General features: G+C 38.4%; 1 protein-coding gene across 1 annotated transcript; it reads right to left on the bottom strand.

Moving 5' to 3' along the window:
• Positions 1-14181: 14181 nt before the first annotated feature.
• Positions 14182-21204, bottom strand: LOC146630925 (long-chain fatty acid transport protein 1-like). The gene is made up of 14 exons (XM_085356194.1): positions 21068-21204; positions 20810-20989; positions 20562-20700; positions 20198-20453; positions 19910-20068; positions 19277-19346; positions 18970-19061; positions 17048-17157; positions 16699-16908; positions 16467-16593; positions 16248-16385; positions 14818-14982; positions 14580-14726; positions 14182-14486 (listed from the first exon to the last, which is right to left on the bottom strand). Exons 2-14 carry the CDS (start codon positions 20977-20979, stop codon positions 14329-14331), a joined length of 1941 nt encoding a protein of 646 aa, XP_085212320.1. The 5' UTR covers positions 20980-20989; positions 21068-21204; the 3' UTR covers positions 14182-14328.
• Between the last annotated feature and the right edge of the window lie 329 nt (positions 21205-21533).

Here is a 21533-nt window from a genome sequence, read left to right as displayed (position 1 = left end):
CGTGTCGGATGTGTTGAGCACACTGCAGGCCTGTCATACCTCTGCAAAATATCGTCCAGAAACTCTAAACTAAGGGGATTTACGCTCTACTTTGGAGCTACTGTTTGAGTAAAACCTTTCAGCTCATGCCGTGTCCCATAATCATGCACTTGTTATACCCAAGTGACAATATAATCATGATAATGACAATAATGGTGATTTTTGTATACAGAAATATTAATTACAGAGCAAATAATTAAAATCATGGTGTACAGCAAACCTAAGCACTACCAGGCATTTTAGTGATTAACGCTAAACTTGAATGATTAAAATGAAAGATATTAGTGAGAAATGATTCCCGGATCTCAACGTGAGAAGAAATCCGCAGGTATAAGATTGTGTAATTGGCCAGTGTTGAGTCCTTTTGCTGGAAAGTGGTGGCGCTGAAGGTACTGCAGTACCCCCTAGTGGATAGAGATGACCTACATGTCTACAATTACAAATGAAAACATAAAGTACAACTCAGACTCCATAAGCTACTTTTATTTTTCCTTATATTTTTTTTCTTGGCTGCTTGCTTTAGTGGTTGCCATAGTGGATCATCTGGCTCCATCTCCTCCTATTCTTAGCCTCCTCTGTCACACCAATCCTCTGCATGTCCTCCCTCACTACATCCATTTATCTGTGCTCTTCCACTTTTCCTCCTGCATGGCATTTCTACAAGAAGTATCAGTATAACTACCTTTGTCTTTGCCATCATATCAGCTAGTACTCTCTGTTTACCAGCTATAGCTTACACCTACTCTCAGCTCTTCACTTCTAACTTCCCTTCTCTCTTGTCGCCTCCCCCTCTCCTCTTCCTTTGTCTTCGGCCAACAGTACCGTAGTTTCCACAGGCTCCTTGTTGGCCAACAGCACCAGAGGCAATCATTGTTAATCTCCGACCAGTGCGGAATGGGACCCTCCTTTCTGGTGCTCTTTAATATACAGTGCACTGGCTTGTCCCCATATACATGCATACATACATAATAAGATTTTAATCACTGTGAATCCAAAGTAGAAGTGCGCTTTTGAAAGCATTCAGTATGGCCACTTTTTAATGGTTTGATACAGCAATCCATTTCTGTTATTAAGCATATTATTAACTACCTGTTAATAATAATCACTGATAAATGCATTTATAAACACACAGCACTCGCAAAAGTCTTGAAGCATTCCTCATTTATTTATAATTTGCTTTAAAAAAGACGGACTTTATTGTTTAAGTGGTCTTGAGCTATAGTCTTCCGTGATTTCTGAAGGTCTTTTAAAGGTTGTTTTTTTTGGACATGGGTTGTGCTTTAACTAATTTTTAGACCAGAAGACACAGCAGACAAGGGTGTCACTGTTGTATTATACTGACATGAGATTGGATTGGCGCTGGCTGAATTAAAAGGCAGGTCTGAACTGGTTTCAGGGGAACTCATTGTTGTCAAAAGGCCATTGCATGCCAGCTTGTATGCACCACAGCTACAGTAACATTGAACTGTGAGTGAGGTACTGAGAGGTTAGGTTATGATAAGACAAATCCTCCTTATGTATTCAAACAACCTTGTCTTTTTAATAAAGCCATCTATACTTTCCCTTTGACATATGCTGTCCTCCCTTTTAAGAATACATCACACAGTCTGCTCCTTGTACCTGAGCATTACAAAGTTTTGTTTTTGTTTTGTTTGTTAAGCAACTCACTTATGACCCATTCAAACATAAAAAGGCATCTAACTAAATGGATGTGTTGTGTCTACACATACAGACAGCTTAGGAAAGGAGCAATTTTAAATTGTGTCTTTAGGCACTTTGTTAATAGCAGCCTATCACGGACAGTGACTGTCTGCAGCCATCTGTAAAACACACCGGAGGCTCTGAAATGGTTTGGTGCTGTATTTCATCCAGTGATGTTGGGGATCTTGTGAAAAGAACTCTGGAACTATGAATAGATACATTTTAATCTACCATATTATATCAGCTGTTTGGCAACAGATTCATGTTTCAGCCTGAAAATAATTCCAAATGCATTCACAATGCATAAAAAGCATAAATTAATATAAAACCACACAGTGAAACCATTATTTATGGATTGGTCTCCCCAGAGCCCGGACCTCAACGTTACAGAAGCAGTGTGGGATCATCTTGAGAGCATGGAACCAAAGGAAGCCAAAATTCAAGAAGAACTTTGAAATACCATTCAAGAAGCCTGTAGAACAATTCCTGAAGACTACTTTAAAAAATTACAAGTTTGCCTAAGAGAGTTCAGACTGTGCTGAAGAATAATGGCGGTCATAACAAATACTGACTTTCAAGCTCTTTAAAATTGTACAAATAATAATTGTATAAATATATATATATATATATATATATATATATATATATATATATATATATATATATATATATATATATATATATATATATATATATATATATACACACACACACACAATGAAACTGCCTTTCATAAGTTATAACCGTTGTTGTTTACTTTGCCTATATATGTTGTCTTATGATCAGTATCCATATTAAATAACAGCTTATTTGGTAACTGTTTTACCAGCATTTGTGGAAATCTGCCTTTTATATGGTGTCCAGCTGCAATATGTCTGTGCAACCTTTAATATGTTTTCTTACATGGTTTTCCCTTCACAGACAAATATGAGCTTTAAATTTATATGAACTGTATTTTTCAACGTATTTATTCTGATATTTTTCATATGGTGCTGAGGGTGTCATCCTAAAGTCACACATATTGTATCATCCTCACAACACCCCCACATGAAACGTGTTCTCACAGCTACGGTTTTGCTTTATTATAGCATCTTAAACTATTAACGCCTACTGCTGCGCTTATTTATGTAGCATTTTCTTTCTTATCAATCACTCAAACCCCTTTAGACAACCAGTCTTTTTACCCATATATTTTATTGCATTATAATATAAAACAAAAGCACATATTTTTAATTCGACCCTAAGTTTGAATCACCAGTTAACCTAATATGCCTGTTTTTAGGAGGAAGCCGGAGTCAACCTTCAGGCACACGGAGAGCATGCTCGGAGAATCCCAACTGGGATTTGAATCAGGAACCTTCTAGCTCTGAGGCAACGTTTGCACCATTGTGCTAAGAACATGCACAGATCAGGCATAAGATTATGACCACCTGTCTAACACTGAGTGGCCCTTTTCAGACTCATTCAAATCCTTACACTTGACAATTTTTTCCTGCTTTTAATGCATCAGCTTTGAGAAGAAGAAAAAAACGTCGATTTGATCCCTAATATAACCCACCCATTAACAGGTGCCATGATGAAGAGATAATCAGTGTTATTCACCCATCAGTGGTCATAATGTTATGCCTGATGCGTGTATTATAGTCTCTTTTCTTCTGGTAGTGTAATTAATGTGCATTTTACAACCTAAATAAATGTACATGACCTTTATGTACAAGACTTTACATATTTATGTTTTTCTTTTTCTAGGGAAATTGAATAGAAACATGCAAAGGATATAATTTTAGAGGTCAAAGCCTCTACTGTGCCGCCATGTAGTTCCTTCATGGCTCATTGCCTTCATCAAGGACTGAGAGCATATGTTTTTCTGAGTTTTTAGAGCGGGCTCCTTGTCTCCTCTGTCAAACATGATGCTTGGCATGAGTTTTTCAGATTCTGATTAAGAGCCTTCAGAGGTTTGGCTGGGCTTCTGCTGGCAGTCACAATGACGGAGCAGCTTGTCATGTACTGGTTCAGAGACACCAGAGCTGGAGCTGTGGGGGATGTTGGGATTGACATGGAGATGCACAAACTGCTGTGGGACTGTCTCATCTCAGCATGAAAACAAAATGTAGCATGTAACTGACAGCGTAACAAGTAATCGGTTCAAGATAAGCACGGCACACTTATTCTTAAACCAGAAACAACTCCTTAAGTCTGACTTAGACTAAAAATTACATATACCTTTTTTGGATATGAGAAGTCAGGATGTCTCTTAGGATGAATTCAAAGATAGTACAGGGATAAAGAGAGCTTTTTCAAGCTGATACCTGGAATCATAGCAGGTCAGATAATAAAACCATATTAATTTATTACAAGAATATTAATAATTTTGATGTGAGAAGGGAATTAAGCAGCTTACACACATAAAAATGTAAAGAAATGCCTGCTCAGTCACACCTTGTGCAAGTACTGGCAGCGAGATCTACAGGATCATTTGCAGAATTAATTGAGATGACAGAGTCAACAGTTCTGTTCCCAGGTGCAGGGTAAAATGAACATGCCCAGACAGAAACAGACACATACAGGGAAATGTGCAAGAGCTTTGCATTTTACTCTGTGACAGCACAATCTGAACAAACTCTGGGGCATAAAACTCACAATTAATCTCACCTTATTACACACCTTAATCACTCTGGCTTTGATCCTGCACAGCACTGCTGTGATCAGAGACCGAGCTCCAAAATATCGCAGCACACATATTAACCCCGTGGAAAGAAAGAAGAGTGACGGGATAGGAAAACCAATGTGATGGCATTTTAAAAATGCTTTTATTTGCATTACTTTACTGGGTATACAAAATGTTTCATTAATTAGCTTTGGGGAGAGCATTCTGAGTGGGCTTCCTGTGTGTCCAGTAGTGTCTCTTAGCCTTCTGCTGACAAATCCAACCTACACTGCCGCATGCAAGATCCATCTGCTCCAAGTCAAAGGTGTCAGCATTTCAGATAACAACACTTAAATTTTACCCTTCAATAATTCAGCAAACTGCACTGTGAGTAAGCCACCAATTCTATCAGCTCATATCAGAGCTATGCAGTTGGTTTAAATAGCATAAAAACTACCTATAGGCTTTATAAAACATGGCATTAACATGGTTTAAAAAGAAAAGCATACATCAACTTCCATTAAAATACTCTATGCATCTAAGGGCATGCACGATACTTCACATTCCATACTGTGTTTATACCTTTGCATGGCTGCCGGGTTAAAAAGTGAAGTCGGGTAAAGAAACTGAGGAATCACCTCTTTCGTCACCTAAAGAAAATAAGATTCGTGCTTTTGTTGTTTTCTTTGTTAATGTAAGACAAAATCTGCAAAATTCTTTACACTGGTTTGATTTGTGAGCATAATCCAGTGACATTTAAAAATCATAATGACAGATTTTGACATTAGTTCATCGCTTTGGATCTACGTTAGCTCTCGTCCTAATCCGTTCACACTGTTTATCCTTACCTTATCTTCATCAGACTTTTCACTGCGGTAGAGTCCATAAATCGTATGTTAGCAGTCAACACTCTGGACAAAGATGCCAAATAAAAGCATGTCAGTGCTTGTGCACTCCCATTCATTTAAGATAAGATAAGATAAGATAAGATAGAACTTTATTAATCCCTCGGGTGGGTTCCTCTGGGAAATTCGACTTCCAAAAAAAGCACAGCAACGACCAAAGTTACAGTTACAGAACTGTTATATATATATATATATATACACACACACACACACACACACACACACACACACACACACACACACACACATATATAAATACAGAGACAAATATAAATAAAATATACAAAGGGGATAAATAGAATAAATAGGAATAAAAAATAAAAATACAAGTGAATTGCACATTTCAAGTATTGAGTCTATTGCACTGTTGACTATTTACAAAAAGTATTGCACAAGGTATTGTACAGTGAGGTGCAGAGGCACTACAGCTTAGTTGTTCCCCCCTCCTTTGTCCTCCTGTTTCCCCTCCCTCTCCCCTCCAGAGAGGAGTTAAACAGTCTGATGGCGTGTGGGACAAAGGAGTTTTTAAGTCTGTTAGTTCTTGTCTTGGGGAGAAGCAACCTGTCACTGAACAGACTCTTCTGGTTGTTTATGGCCGTGTGCAGAGGATGCCCAGCATTGTCCATAATGTCCATCAGTTTCTTTAATGTCCTTTTCTCTGCCACTGTCACCAGAGTGTCCAGCTTCATGCCGACCACAGAGCTAGCCCTCCTGATCAGTTTCTCCAGCCTGGATGAGTCCCTCTTTGCTGTGCTGCTCCCCCAGCACACCACAGCATAGAAAAGTACTCCAGCAACCACTGAGTACTTTTCTATGCAGTTTATTTAGCAGTTTTAAAGAATGGATCGTGATTATAGTCACATCTTCTGCTTCTGATGTAGAATAAATATAGGCAGTTGTGAAGAAGCCTTAAAACCCTCAGTTTGTTGGTAAAGGATGGATCTCCATTTATTGAAGGTCAGTCGTGGTATTTTTGTTGGTAAACCCTCAGAAAGACCTTTGCTTTCCTATTTTCAAGCTTCAGAAATCAGTTGTCTCTTTCATTTTGGCTTTCATAATGTTTGTCATTTCCACCTTCACGCTTCCACCTTTGCCTTTTTCTTTATTACAGGTGCAGCAATTGTGAAACTCTGAGGTGTTACTAAATGAGAATTTGGCAGATTTACTGTTTCCCCATTTTTATTCACAAAAAAAATCACAGATCTGTATGAATGTTAAACATTTAGCTAGCACAAAATTCATGTCACACAATCACTGACACTGATAAATGCTTATTTTTAATCTTATTTGTTGCTATGCTGAAATTATTCAGCAAGGAAAAACTAATATTCGGCCCATTTATCAAGCTATCTTCATTTATTATCTTTATCTGATGACACCTTATGCAAACTGACATTAAAGCTTTTACTAAACAAAGGAGTTTTCATCTCCTGCTGTCACCCAGCTGCCATTACATTGGCACGTCTGAAGTATTAACAGAACATAAGGGCTGGATGAGCTGTCACTGACCTGACTGAAACTGAGTATGGTGAATGACAAAGGGAAGTTCTAGCTAGATGCTGCCCTGCCTCTTGTTCATCACCCTCATCAACTTGGAATCAAGCCACAAAATCCATTCTCTGAAAATGGTGCGACGGAGGTGAAGTGGCACAACACAGAATCAGCTGTTGTAATTGAGCAAACTGATGATAGAGCTATACAGCTGAGAGGGGTAATTGTGTGCAGCACACAGAGAATGACTAAGACATTGAACAATTTTACTTCAGAGACCCAATTTTCCCTGTCCTTGAAACTGATAACGTTTGGAGAGAGAGAGGTAACAGTCAGCTGTCAGGATTACTGGGGCTGAGTGGGAGGACATCTGAAGTAGAGATGGACCGATCCGATATTACGTATCGGTATCGGTCCGATACTGACCTAAATTACTGGATCGGATATCGGAGAAAAATAAAAAATGTAATCCGATCCATTAAATATCACGAAAGCACCTCACAAAACTTGCAACACGCCGTAACTCACCTCAGAACGTTAGCACGTCGGAGCAGTATGCATCACGTGATAGAGGCTTCGCTAGCAACCCGGCATTTCATCTCCGACAAAGTTATCCCCGAGAGAAGTAAAGCAAGTGTGTAAGTCCATCTCTGAATGTTTGTAAAGCATTCCTGCGTTAAGCTTACCAAACGATATATGGAGCGACTGCCTCTTCTTGCTGCTACTTCAATCATGAAACTGCTTAATGATCAGCTGATCGGCTTTTCTGTTGCGAGTCCGTGTCTCTAGTTTGTTTTTGGCCCACTTTGCACCAGAAAGAGGAAACCAGCAGCTGAACAACAGCAGCACGTTTAAGCTTGATAAGCTGTTGTTAGAATTTATTTAATATTACTTTCTACACCAGGATCTTTTTCTACGTAGCTGACGGCTGGTAACTGTGCAGGGGCGGATCTAGCAAAGTTTAGCCAGGGGGGCCGATAGGGCATTAACAGGGAAAAGGGGGCACAAAGACATACTTTTCTTTCTTATTCTCATTTAAAATGTCTAGCTTTTAATAAATAATTATCCGAATCTTACACCCAAAGTTTTAATCTGATGTAAAATGAATAGAAGTCAATTACTGTATATAGTGACTATTAAGTCTAATATACCCTAGTAAGCTATAGTACTTTTTCCTTTGGGAAGGTACCATCTGTGCAGTCTGCAATTTTGTTGAAGAAAGATGTTGAATCTATTTAATATTTCTTGAAAAATAATTGATTTCTGTGCATTTTTTTTCACACTGCATCAAATTAAGGTTGATTACGTTGATTAAGCATCATGAGGTGGAGCGTGAGGGGTGGTTCCCTATTTTTTATTTATTTATTTTTGTTGTTGCTGGGAGTTGGAACCCTATTAGTTAGGTTGCTTAATATTTACGCTAAGTACTCTTTAAAATACCAGAATAGGGAGGATGGTGTAGGTTTAAGTTTATTAGATTGATCAGTATTGCTGAACTATGAAATTTCTTTTTTTTGCATACAGGTATAACAGAATAGCTTTAGTGTAGTTGTTGTTTTAAACTTGAGTATGAACTTATACAAAATGCAGCAAGATATTTAAAAAAAACCCAGTTTTGTTGTGTTGTAAAGGCTCACCTTTCAGCACATTCACTTCACCAGATGCACCTTGTTTCTTTTCCTCACCTTTGATTGGGTGTGGTGCTTCGCCTTAATTGCACTCACCTGTCACTCGTTATATAAGGACTGCACTCACCTACCCCTCACTCTTTCTTCACTCCCACATGGGGCGGCAGCTGAGGTGAGTTTCTCTTTGAGTCTCCTGAGTTCATGTATCATTTTGAGTTACTTAAATCATACTTTATGTCCTTTTTAGAGAGAGCAGTCCATGTGTGTCTTTCTTTCCTTTATCCGTTATACAATAAAACAACAAAACCTGCAAAGATTAATGACTGCTTATTTTCATTCTAATCGGATGAGCCCATGATGACGACTACTGAAACCCTGAACCAACCTTCCTCCAAAACAGTTGATTAAAAAACACTATATCGGATTCATATCGGTATCGGCAGATATCCAAATTTATGATATCGGTATCGGACATAAAAAAAGTGGTATCGTGCCATCTCTAATCTGAAGATGATAAGAGAGAGCTGACAGAGGAAAAACATGAACTCTATAAAACCTGTATGGTAAACACATGAAGAGATGCAGGCAGAGGCAGCTTTTTTAGGTTGATGTGTTTCATCTTGTCCCTGCCACTGTCTCCGGACTTGCTGCGCAGAGTTTTGGCCAAAACATGCCTGATTGAAGTTTGCCCATTCACAGCAATCTATGTGTGCAAAGCGGCAAAAGTTATTTAATGACATTAATATTTATATTTACTCACTCACCAAAATAAAACCATTTTTAACAAATGTATTTTGCCTTCAGGGTTCACTTAAGCATGACTCCTAATGGATAAAGGAAAGACTAAACTGTGAAGCGCTTCACGAGCACATATTCAACTTGCAAAAATGTCTTGTTATTTTAATAAAAACCTGAATCCTGGTAGCGCAAACACTGAATAATTTAAAACTTGATGCTGCATGTGTTAATTTGAAAACTAAAAGAACCCCTGAACTGTGACTGTGCACGTTCCGACAAACACACGCAAGTACCAAACATTACCAGAACTTAATTACTGCTACAGTTCAATGGGAGGGAGACGACTGAGGTAGTAAAAAAAAAACCTAAGAAAGGAATGAAGTTAGCCCTTGGATATGAAAATATATACCATAAATTACAGGGTCATAAAGTCAAGTTGACACTGCAGGGTGATATATGGCTACATCTGGTGGACACACATTTCCTGAGCTTTACGTTTGAGGTGGAGGTATCGTTTCATGCAGGTCACAGAAAAAAGTAAGCCTCACTTCTCGACATGTTGCACACGCAGCTCTAATACCAAGACACATGGGCACATGTAGCGCACTTCCACTAAGCTGTTTTCATTATTTGTCATCTGTTTCATACAAACATCCAGCTTCTGCATTCGTGAAACCAAGCTGGCATCACGTTTGAAGGCTTCAACTGTCACCACCAAGTCCCTCTCCATAGACCTCTTCCTGGATTTAAGGCAAAAAGCCTTATCTTTCCTCTCTTGTTACTTGACTCTCCAGAGTGTTATGAGAAATGCGAAGAGCACTTGTCAGCGTTCTGTTTGGATGACTAGGACCCCTTAAGTAAACTATTTGCAGCTGGAAGCCATGCACGGCACATGGTTTACATTTTAACATGGGCAGCTATACGCTGAAAAGTGTTAGGTAATGAGCATAAGACTTTACATTTAAAGAAAGAATAGAAAATAATCAATGCTGTTTTCCTATTACAGACTTTATAAGTTGAGGTTACATGAAAAGAGGGAGCTCGTATAAACATTTACCACTCACTGTGGTATTCTTAATTCTTCACTCCTTTTACTTTGGCATGCAGGAATTTAACCTCAAATTTCACAATGTTGTTTTCCAAGTTTTACCAAAGCAAAGAAACCTCTTTATTTGGCATCCCTTGTGAGTTATGAACAGAAGATTAACCTTAACCAAAACTATTTTCCCAACTGATTCCTTCACGTGAATACGATCAGAGGCCCCACCAACTAAACTTAGCTAGTATTTTATGGAAAAAAAAAAAAGTTATTTCACATGTTTTTCTTTTCAAGGATGTATTTCAGATTTCTCTTGACAGGATCACAAAAGTGAAAGACCTAGAAGAGATCTGTTTATTTCACTGAAAGCAATAAAGCAACTTCCTGAAGGATCAGATGCAGAGCAGCTGGCAGGAATTTACTTTTTTCCTCAAGGACACTTCAGCGGGGTAGATGATTGCCAGCAAGAGTGCTTGAATGCTGGTGTTCTAGTTGCAGTTGCACCGATGTCACGAAGCCAAACCAAACATTAGCACGAAGACATCAAATAACAGCAGAGCGCTCGCAGCCTTACAAGATCTGAACCCTATTCTTTGCAAAGACTAAGGGGGGCCTCTCAAGACTGTTTCATACTTTTTCATTTGCATGCTTCCTGCAACCGCAGCAAGCGGATATTTAAACAAGGCAGCAGTCGGGCTTTAAAAAAATCTCCTGTAAATATTCATTTTCCTTCCCAAACAGATGCCGCCTTGTGTTAATCCAAGATTAGTTGATTCAAGCTGAATTTAGAGTGAATTTCAAAGCAGCATCGAGCTGAAAACTGAGCTGGTAATAACTGTGTCTATCATTGTCTTACATATGTGCTGTCTCACAAGAGTCAAGACATGAAATTTGAGCTGCACATACACGCACACATGCAGACCACAATGCCAAGAAAAACTGAAGACCTGGAGAGGTGGGTTGTGTTTCTGTCAAGTCTGTACAAATACGAGAAAAGACGTACTTTATTTTAGGTAAAAGATGTATTCTCATATTCAAAATATAACTTACAAAAAAGTAGTGGTAGTAGTGTTTCTGCTTTTTACTTATTTAAAAAGATGTACAGAAACATGCCAAAAATGAAGTAAAAGTACTTTTTGTGCAGAATGATCTCGTCATTGCTCTCCTGTTGTGGCACTTGATCAGAGCATCAGTTGTGCTTCCTCTTAGTTTTTGTTATATAGTGTTGTGAAAAACTCTTTGCCCTTTCCTGATTTCCTTTTTTTGTGCATCTTTGTCACACTAAAATGTTTCTGATATCAAATTAATGTTAATAAATACATAAATGAAAATAACCAGACTTAATAGGGAAAAAATATTAAGGGAAAAAATCTATCCAAACCTACCTGGACTTACATGAAAAGTAATAATTGGTTCTGCTATACTTGGCAGCAAAAACTGCAATCAAATATTTTAAATAACTGGCAATGAGTCTTTGGCATCATCGTGGAGAAATTTTGGCCGATTCTTCTTCTCTGAATTATTTTAATTCAGCCACACTGGGGTCAGTTTAACATCACAAACCGGTGTCTTTTTTAACACTGGGTCAAGTAGGTTTGGATTGCTTTTTTCCTCTTAGTAAATGAAAACATCTTTTAAAAACTAATTTTAGTTTTATTTTGGCTATTTTTGTCTAATATTAATTTTTTTGATGATTCGAAACATATGAGACTAACAAATATGAAAAAAACGAATAAATAAGCAATTTAAATAACAAACATTTGGTGTATACCACTCACGGTGATTTGGTATCTGACAAAAGCTCAGGCTAGAGTGTTCAACCTATGTATGATGTCTATATGAGGAAGTGTCCTTTATATGGGCATCTTGGACACACATTTGTGACTGTTCAACCCTTCTGAGTGTAAGGGGTAGCCAATCAGAAGAAGGCTTAGTTATAGTAGAGGAGCCAAACGAGCTTCAGACAAAGAATGAACTGTGGGGCTACACCAAAATCAAGTATAAGATAAATAAGGACTTCTGCAACTGTGAATAAATATTTGGAGACTCCTCAAGTACTTGAGCAATTGAGTAAATGTACTTGCTTTTCACTACTTGATTTGGTAAAGTACTAACATATGTTACATACTAGATAACTAGCAGCTAATCAGAAGGGCACTTATTGCAGAAAGTGTGATAGATGATTAGTTTTTAAGTCTTTTTGCCTTTAAGGGGAGCTCTGAACATCACAAATGGGATGAGCGAAAAGATGCTTCACTGCAAAAATGTCCCACAGACCTGTAAACATGCATTCAAATGATTGGAGCTGATGTTTTATTTATTTTACCGTCTTCTTACTTTACAAACAGTTTTCATTGTGTTTTAGGCTGACAAGAAACTCACAGAAGACCACATGGAGAGGGATTTATGTGAAAGACTTTTGTGAAACAGCCAGAGTAACACTGAACACTGGAATGGAAAAAGTGAATCAGTCATGCAGTGAAATCCCTGACAGAAAGAAAATTGTCACTGAATAAAGAGAAGCTTGATTCAATTAAATGTTTCACAACTAGTAAATGAATGAGAACGGGTATTTAAAATGACAAACTCTTTTTCACACAACTGCAAGATTGGAATTAATTAGTTTGTGGCTTTGCTGTTTATTTTAACAGACAAGCATGATTGTGCCTGATGATATGATACGTTTTATATTAGTACCTGTGGAAAAACACTAGGGTAGCTGCTAGTATGTCTGATAAGATGAAACACATTGCCCTCTAGAGTTAGTTTGCATGCATGCATGCAACTTTCTGGTCGCTTCATGAACTCATAAAAGATGGACAGCATCTGAGGGAGTCTCCTGGGGTCAACAGTTTCTACATCACACAGACAGGAACAGAACAAAATATGGGTAAGTTTGCCACTTCCACAGCCATCCCTAGTCTTATGCATGCTGCAGGAGGGGTCTTTAAAACTTGAATATGCTGTTAGGATACAGTGTCAGCCTTGTTTGTTTGTCCTGATAGTTTCAGTCAGATGAGAGAAAAAAACTGTCCACTTTCGTCTGATTGGCCTATATTTATTTATTGAGCTTTAGTTTTGTTTATATAAGTCTGTAACGTTCTGCCTGTTTGATTATCTTCATACATGTAACCCCAGTTAGTTCTCAGTGTCAATATATGCTCATACATTCCTTTAGTCTTTGTTGTCACTTTTCTCATGTGCTACCTTGGTGCTCTGTTTTCCTTGGAACCTGCTCTTTGCTCCTCTTGTTCTCAGCCTAACAAAGACGCTTTTCTGTTGTTGAATCTGCTTCATCCACATCCAATTCTCAGCACATCAGTTGCAGACAGCAACCATGTGTCGCAAGTTTTTGGGAGAATGCTAGATATTAACCCAGACATCATTTTTAACTTTAAAATACAATTCAGTGTCAGTGTCTGCCTTAAAAGCCAATCAATGCCCAGCATGTACTGTAATATAACTCACTGGTGCTTGGACTCAACGTGACTGGTATTAGGTGATGAAAGTTAAAAGTCACTTTGCTTTCACAAAAAGAACCCACATATTTTGTGCCATGATTCAAGGCTACTACTTTTGACACTTGAGAAAAATGCTTAAAAGGATAAAATGTAACTTGCACCGGGACTGGCTGGCACAGGCGTTCACAAGCTGATAATTGAAGTTTGCCGTGCGGTGCTGTCCTGAGTCTTTCTGTGCTGCTCTGTTTGAAACAAGTCTTTAGGCAGCTATGGAGTATTGGTCATGTTAAAAAATGAATTTTCAAATAATAGCTATTACTTAATTTCCATAAATTACTGAGTTTTCAGTCATTCTTTTTCTTGTAAGAAGTAACATATTTTATTATATATATATATATGTATATATATACATATACACATATATATATATATATATATATATATATATATATATATATATATATATATATATATATATATATATATATATATATATATATATATATATATATATACATATATATACACATATATTTAAATGTATATGATGCATCAAATCTATTCAGGTAGGTGAGCTTAATGTTCATCTTAAAAAAACAACAAACACAAAATAACTATATCAAAAACACAGTCAGAGTAAGTTGTGTTAACGCAGTAGCCTTGTTAGCTCCTTCTTCTTTCAAAGAGACACTTTCCCTTCATTGATGGCATCATATAATTCATCAGTGACAGGCTGATAATGTCCAGCACGACTGTTCAGAAAATAAATCTTTTCACTCGAGTTTTGTGGCTTGTATCCTTCCTTCTGCAGCCGTGTCTTCTGAATTTTGAAAGTACCTGTGAACAAGATAAAAAAAAAATATATATATAGTTTTTATGTAATTTTATAAAATCGCATTGCCGTTTGAATGTTTTTTCACTGATGTTCACCTGTAGTGTCAACAGACGGCATGAACCGAAGGAAGACAGGGCGTGCATAGGAGGGCAAAGCTTTTTGTACACCGATCAAGAATGCATCAAGGTCCAACTGGTTTCCCTCCTGAGCTATTGCTGCCATACCGGCCTTCCCTTCCACACCTGAACACAATAAAACACAGAGTATTCATCAGCTTTTGAGTCTGTTTATTTGCCTGAAATGTGCCGATGAAATAATTCATTTCATCCATACCTGGCACAGACACTCCATAGACGGCAACATCGGTGTGTCCCAGTAGTTTGCTGAGGACTCCCTCCACCTCTGTCGTGGAAACGTTCTCCCCTCGCCAGCGAAAAGTGTCGCCGCTGCGGTCCATGAAATACATGTAGCCATAATCATCCATCACCAGTATATCACCTAAAGCACAGACAGTGACAGAGCAATAAAATAATCATCATTCTGATCGCTGAAAATGAATGACAGTCGTGAAAAAGAACGTATTCACAGGACTGGGAAATACTAAGTATACCTTTACTGCTTCCATATAAAGAAATAAGCAGCAGCCAGATGCTTTTTAATTTTGAAAAAGCCAAAGACTCTACAGGCTTTAGTTAGCATGTTAATTAGATCAATTAAGAGCAAGTATGGCTAATTTGTAAAGGTTACCAAACAGAAAAAACCCCTCTTCTCTCTAAAAACAATATGACACAGCTTAGGTTTGCAAAGCTGCATCTGAACAAACCTCAATACTTCTGGAATAATGTCCTTTAAATAGATGAGATCAAAGTAGAGATGTTTGGCCGTAATGCACAGCACCAGTTTTAACTACAATCAGCTGTCAAGTACCATGGTGGAGGGGTGATTTGGGTTTGTTTTGCAATCACCGAGCAAAATCACTGCTCTTTAAGGCCATCTGTCTGACAACTAAAGCTTGGCCAAAGGGCCACCATTCCAAGCACATTATTAAGTCTGAAAAAATCCACAAAAAAAGAAATCAAGGTGTTGTAATGGCCCAGTCAAAATCTAGACCTCAACCTGATTGAAATTCCATTGTGGATGATAGGAGAGCTGTAAACAAACCAATGAACTGAAGCAACTTTGTAAAGAAGAGTCAAAATTCATCCAGAACAATGTGAGAGAATGACAACTCACAAAGCCAGAAAATGACTACTTTCAGTGAGGGTTGAATTCACGATTCACAAACTGCTTGAATGAAAAAAATGACAAGCTTGCTCCTCACAATGCACCATCATCTGGCTTGGAAACTGTCATAGCCAGGGAGCAAACTTTCATTGCAATCAATGATCCTTGACACTAAAGTTGATGTTTGCTCTGTGAAAAAAAACGATGTCTGTGGTGAAATTACAGATGCAGCAGCGAAAGTGTTCCGAATGGGACTTTCACTGCTGAAAATAGCGGCAGTACTGGAAGCAGTCCAGTCGTGTCATGATCATAAATTATTTTCAGTTTTCTTATGAAAACAGAAGCCAATTAAAATGTGTACTGCATGTAAAAACTATAAACAAAGGTAAAAGTTCATATGGCAATTTAGCATCTGCAGCTTTCTTTTTCTGGATACCTGTGAGATGAAGCATGTTCGATATTATAAAACTGGAAATCAAGAAACAGACAGTCCATCATTATTATTCTGACTAACATTAAAGAGACAAAATAAAACATGCCTGAAATATAAGCAGAGTCTCCCATCTTGAACACATTGCGAGCGACTTTCTTTTTGGTGGCATCCTGATCAGCGTAACCGTCGAATCTTCTGAGCGGATCGGTGTGGTTGATGTGTCCCACTAACATGCCTGGCTCTCCTGCAAAGATGAAAGATTATTTTTGCATTTGTTTCTCTGTATTGTAGCTTTGCATGTATGTGTGTGTGTGCATGGTGTTACCTGGCTCACAGGGTATACAGAGGCCTTGTGAATCCCTCAGTAGTTCCTTGCTATCCTGCTGCACCCTGACCAGTCTGATGGGATAAAAATTTGGTAGGATGCGACTATTGAAGCCACACGCCCCGACCTGGATGTGCAAACATACAGTATAGCAGGTACGTAAAAAAGATGTTGTGTTTTAAATTCTTTAGCTTCCTAAGAAATCAGTAAAACAACATCCAGGTAAGCATACCTTTCCATCTATGTTGAGCAGGCTGCAGTTGCACTCTGTGGCGCCATAAAATTCCCCAATTCTTTGGATTCTAAATCTCTTGACAAACTCTTCCCACACCGAGGGACGGAGTCCATTACCGATGGCAACACGGACCCTGTGACGAGCCTCTGATTTTCCAACAGGCTGGGCCAACAGATAACGGCAGATCTCTCCTATATATTGGATTACCTATGTGTGCGCACAGACATAGAGGTACAATTACACACTAAAACCAAATTGCAAGTCTTGTTTATAGAACTGGCTCAAGAAAATCAATAGGACATTTGGCCTGTGGCTAGGCACAGTTATTGCACCAGTGTGTACTCACAGTGCAGTTGTGTTTGACACAGTCATCCCAAAAGTGACTGGCTGAGAATTTCCTCCTGATTACAGCAGTCAAACCAAAGAGCAAACACTGGCCTAAACCCATGATGTTCCCTGTAAATATCCACATGAACACATGAGCACATACAACAAGGATTTCTGTGAAGCAAATATATACTTGTAAACTTGTTCTTTCTTTTACATATTGGCAGAAACAGTATCCCTCCTAGTCAACCATGCCAGCCATTTGAACAGTGTTAACACTTGAAAGCATGAAAGGTGAAAAGCTTTTCAAAAGACATTTAGACATTTATTAAAATTTCACTTATGAATATAGCTTGATTTTGCCTTGACAGTTACCAGTAGACCTCTTTTAGACCTCTCATTAAAAGAAAATTGCTCAGTGGGTAAACCTAAGTCCTTGATTTCGAATTATGTTGAAGTGAAAAACTTTGTAATAACCTAAAGATGATAACATTTGCCCTTTTTTACTTTTACTTTTGAACCAAGTTTAAAGAATTTAAATTTAAAGTTATTCTTGTTTGTAGTTTTTTTTTTTAACCCATGATGCATTCTATGCTCCCCTGTCATCATGTTTACTGCTCACCTTCATGTTTCAGTCATATGTAGCCTATTTTGTTTACTTTCTTTTTCACACTGAAGATTAATTTTTTCGTGTTTCTTATTTCACTTTCTGCTTTTTGTTGCTAGCCTGTACCACCTGTACCTCTGCCTGCTTCCTGTCTTCTCTTGGTGTGCGAGTCTGTCCTATGTCAGTTTATTGTCACATTGTCTATTTGTTCAATGTTTTTTTTTATCCTATATAAAGCGTGTTGAGGCAGCTGTTGTTGGAGGTTTTGTTATGATGTCGGAGACTGATTGCAAATAGTTGAGCCAACTGGTTGCCCAGAGATTGAGCATGCAACACCCTCAACTTTGGACAACCACTTCTGATTGCAAGACAATTCCACAGGTCAATTGGTGGGGCAACCTGCCTCTGAAAAACTGCCGTCCATCTGCAGTCACTTGCAGACAAATTGGGAAATGTTGCCAATAATCAGTCTCATTAACAAACACAAACAGATTGCTAACAGTGAGTCAGTCTCAGCTGATAAGCGGAGCTTGTCTGCAGCACATCTCATTCAACTGACTGCTGGCTGCTTTTGATCAAGGTTTTCAAGCATCTATGTCATTTTGCAGCTAATCGTTCTGTAGCAACTGAATCACTATTTCTCGAGGAATTTCTGAATTTCTGTTTGAAATCTTTGAGGTTCTGCTGGATTCTGAATAAGTTGTTCACATGACTTTGTCGCCAATGTGATGCTCCAAAGCTGCCAGAGTTCGTCCCTGACTGCAAGGCAGCCTTTCCAGAGGCAGTGAAATTGCAAGTTCATTGCACACAGTTGCAATAACTTTAGTCACGCTCCAGTCTCCAAACACTGTTGTCCTGAATGTGACTTTAGGGTTCTTCTTCTTCTGCCCTTTTTGGTATGGATTCATGTTGTTTTCTCTTTTGAATTTTGGTATGTTTGGGGATTTTTGTATCGGCCAATAAATAAACTTTTTGTTTATTTTTGCCTTCCTCCACATGCTGCATTTAGCCCAGAAAATAACATCACTAAAAGTCCAGTGAGATGAATGTCTGACTTCAGGAAAAAATGTATTTTTAGTATAACGATAAGATTTGTAAACCTCAAATAGATTTTACCATTTATCAAAGCCAATGGAAGTAAAAATAAGTACTTTTTAAAAATGGGGTAATATATTATGTTAAAATAGACATAATAACATAAGAGCTATGAAGAATGATTCTGATTGTTATTATAATGACATCATGCTTGTACAGATGTGTAAGAGTGGGAAATCTTACTTTATATTGATTTTAAATGTATTTTGAAAACATGGATGAGAAGAAACAAGGCCTACCTGCAGAATGATAGAGAGGAAGGCAGTTGTAGATGATGTCATCAGGACGTAAGCCAAAAGAATGAAAACCAAAAGCTGCGATGCGGTAATACCTGACAAAAAAGAACAACAAACTAAGTGACAGAAGTCATCATCATTACTTATGTCATTATTTAAAGGATTCTCTTAAAAGTGCAATTTTATGACTGAAATGTCGTAGACATGTCTTACAACAAAATTCAAAAAGTTTTATTAACTGTTGATAAAACTGTTTAGGTCCCTCAGTGGACTGCATCACCTTTGCAGATGTTTCCACAGATAAACTTACCGACTGTGCACCACTACAGCTGCCTTTGGCATTCCTGTTGTACCAGAAGTGTAGATGTAGAAAAGCCTGTCTGCAAATACAAAGAGAAGAAGAAATTTCCATATTGCATTCTCAAAACCTTTTGACGGTGTTTCACATGGGTGGCATGCACCGTGACGCTCCCGTCATTCTTTACATATTTTTTTGTTACTCTGTTTTCTCTCCGTCCCATACAGGCTAATCAAGTAAAGACTTGAAGCGTGTCAACAGAGGAATGCTAAGCAATAACAAAGACAAAAACAATACCTTTGTTAAAAATAAGAGAACAAATGCACAACAATATAAACGATTGAATTGAACATGGCCAGAGTTGTATTTGCATGCATTATATAAAATAAAAGATAAACATTGTTCATAGTCTTGAACTTTGTAGTAACTTGATGATGATTCTTTCCATTTTTTTTCCATTTTTTTGACACACATGTGAGCTAAATTAGAAAAGAAAAAATACGCAAGACAGCCAATTTTGGCAGTCGGCCATGCACTCTAGCAGGCAAAGACTTGCTAAGGACAAGAATGTGTTGCAATCAAATCTTGTAAAATGTCAAATGCAGCATACCCCTACCCACGTGCACAAATTCTACAGAGCCTCACCATTAAACTCTTTCCTTATCTTGTAGGGTGGTGGGTGTGTGGGTGAACGGGCCAGCAGAGAGTCCAAACTCTGAACCTGAAGCTCATCCTTGTCTTCCTGCTTACCAGTGCTGAACAAAACCATGCTGGGCTGTAACATGCTACTCACCTCTGTTACAGCTGGAAGACAATCAAAAGTGTGAAAAATGTAAAGCAGGCAAACCAGCACGTTTTATTAGCTGTTTTATTCCACCTCTGGCCAAATAAGCTCTGTATTTATCTTATAAATAAAGTATATTTAGTTCCCACCTCCAGTCATCTCCGATCCAAACACCATCGCTCGAGCTCCAGAAACACTGAGACAGTGTAGCAATGACTGCTGTCTAAGGTTGTAGTTGATAAGAGCAGCCTCAACACCTATTATAGCAAAACCCAGCCATAAAGCTGCCATTAAAGGCTGACTTTCCATGTACAAAGCCACCACATCACCCTCAGTCCAGCCCTGAGCCAAGGCCCAGTGGGCCACAGCGTGGCATCTCTCCTGTAGCTCTCTAAAACTCCAAACCTGAAATGAAATGAAAATGCAAAATCAGTCATCTTAATTCAGTTTATCCGCTGTTTTAATTAAGGTGCTATGTTTTCTTTCTATTTGTTATTCTTGATGAGACCTCACCTCTCCTGTGGCCTCATATATCAAGGCGGGCTTGTCTGGGTGTTGTGTCACTACCTGGGCAAACAGGGCAGGGATGGTTCTTCGGTTTCGACGATGGTGATACATGGAAATTCTCACTTTAATTATAACAGCCAAACACCTTTTAGACACAAAGAAGAGGAAAGGAGAACGGTGAAGGGCATTTGCAAACAGGAACGGACCAGCATAGAAGCAAATGTGGGACAAGCCCATGCAAACTACCTACTTACATGAGGTCTCTTTTAACAGTATGCAAAGCTATATGAATGTTCTTCCAAGATCCCATATGGACCAAGCACAGCCCTAGCCCCACCAGCAGACTGCAGAGCCAGGGGAAGGAGCGCAGCCACACAGTGCCCAAACCAATGAAGCTCAATATGACACCGATCTTTCGCTCCATGATCTTATCTCTGAGAATACAAACAATGACTTCAGGCACAAAAATCATGAAAATACACTCAACTGAAATCTCATGAGATGAGGCTTACCTCTTAAAGATTCTTAATTATGATAGTCCAAGAGAAAAAAATGGATTCAGCAGCAACAGTGTGCTGTGACGAGTTAAATGTCAGCTTCACTGTTAAGTTGAGTAACAGCACCAGAAGCAGCTCACAGAGCTGTCAGATGTTTCCAAAGCCAGAGGTGAAGTGCCTGATAAGAGGCAGCACGCAGCAGAGAGTTGCACAAGTTACAACCCATGCAGTTCCTGCGTCACTGCAGAGCCAGTGTGATTCATTACTCCTGAATCAAAGTGCTGCCGGTCCTGTTTATAAAATCAGAAATGTGTGATTTCATGAGGAAAATTATTTACTGGGTGCATGCATAGGCACAATTTCTTCATCTGAATAACTACAATAGATTACTCACTTACAATCAAGGAAGAGTTTAATCATCAGTATTTATTATTTCCCAGAAAGGCTAATGAGCACCAAGGTTTTAAAAGCAGAGAGAAGT

Source organism: Diplotaxodon limnothrissa, linkage group LG6 (assembly GCF_057381915.1).
Source record: "Diplotaxodon limnothrissa isolate DT_005_m linkage group LG6, D_limnothrissa_male_GT1.1, whole genome shotgun sequence".
NCBI lineage: Eukaryota > Metazoa > Chordata > Actinopteri > Cichliformes > Cichlidae > Diplotaxodon > Diplotaxodon limnothrissa.
This window is presented reverse-complemented; position numbering and strand designations above follow the sequence as displayed.

Excerpts from the sequence above, each read along its gene's own strand:
- LOC146630925 (XM_085356194.1), bottom strand. The coding sequence starts at position 20,979 with ATGGAGCGAAAGATCGGTGTCATATTGAGCTTCATTGGTTTGGGCACT. Across the intron at positions 20,701-20,809 it reads ACTGTTAAAAGAGACCTCAT|GTGTTTGGCTGTTATAATTA; the intron begins GTAAGTAGGTAG and ends TGTGTCTAAAAG. Across the intron at positions 16,594-16,698 it reads TGCTCAACATAGATGGAAAG|GTCGGGGCGTGTGGCTTCAA; the intron begins GTATGCTTACCT and ends TTGCACATCCAG.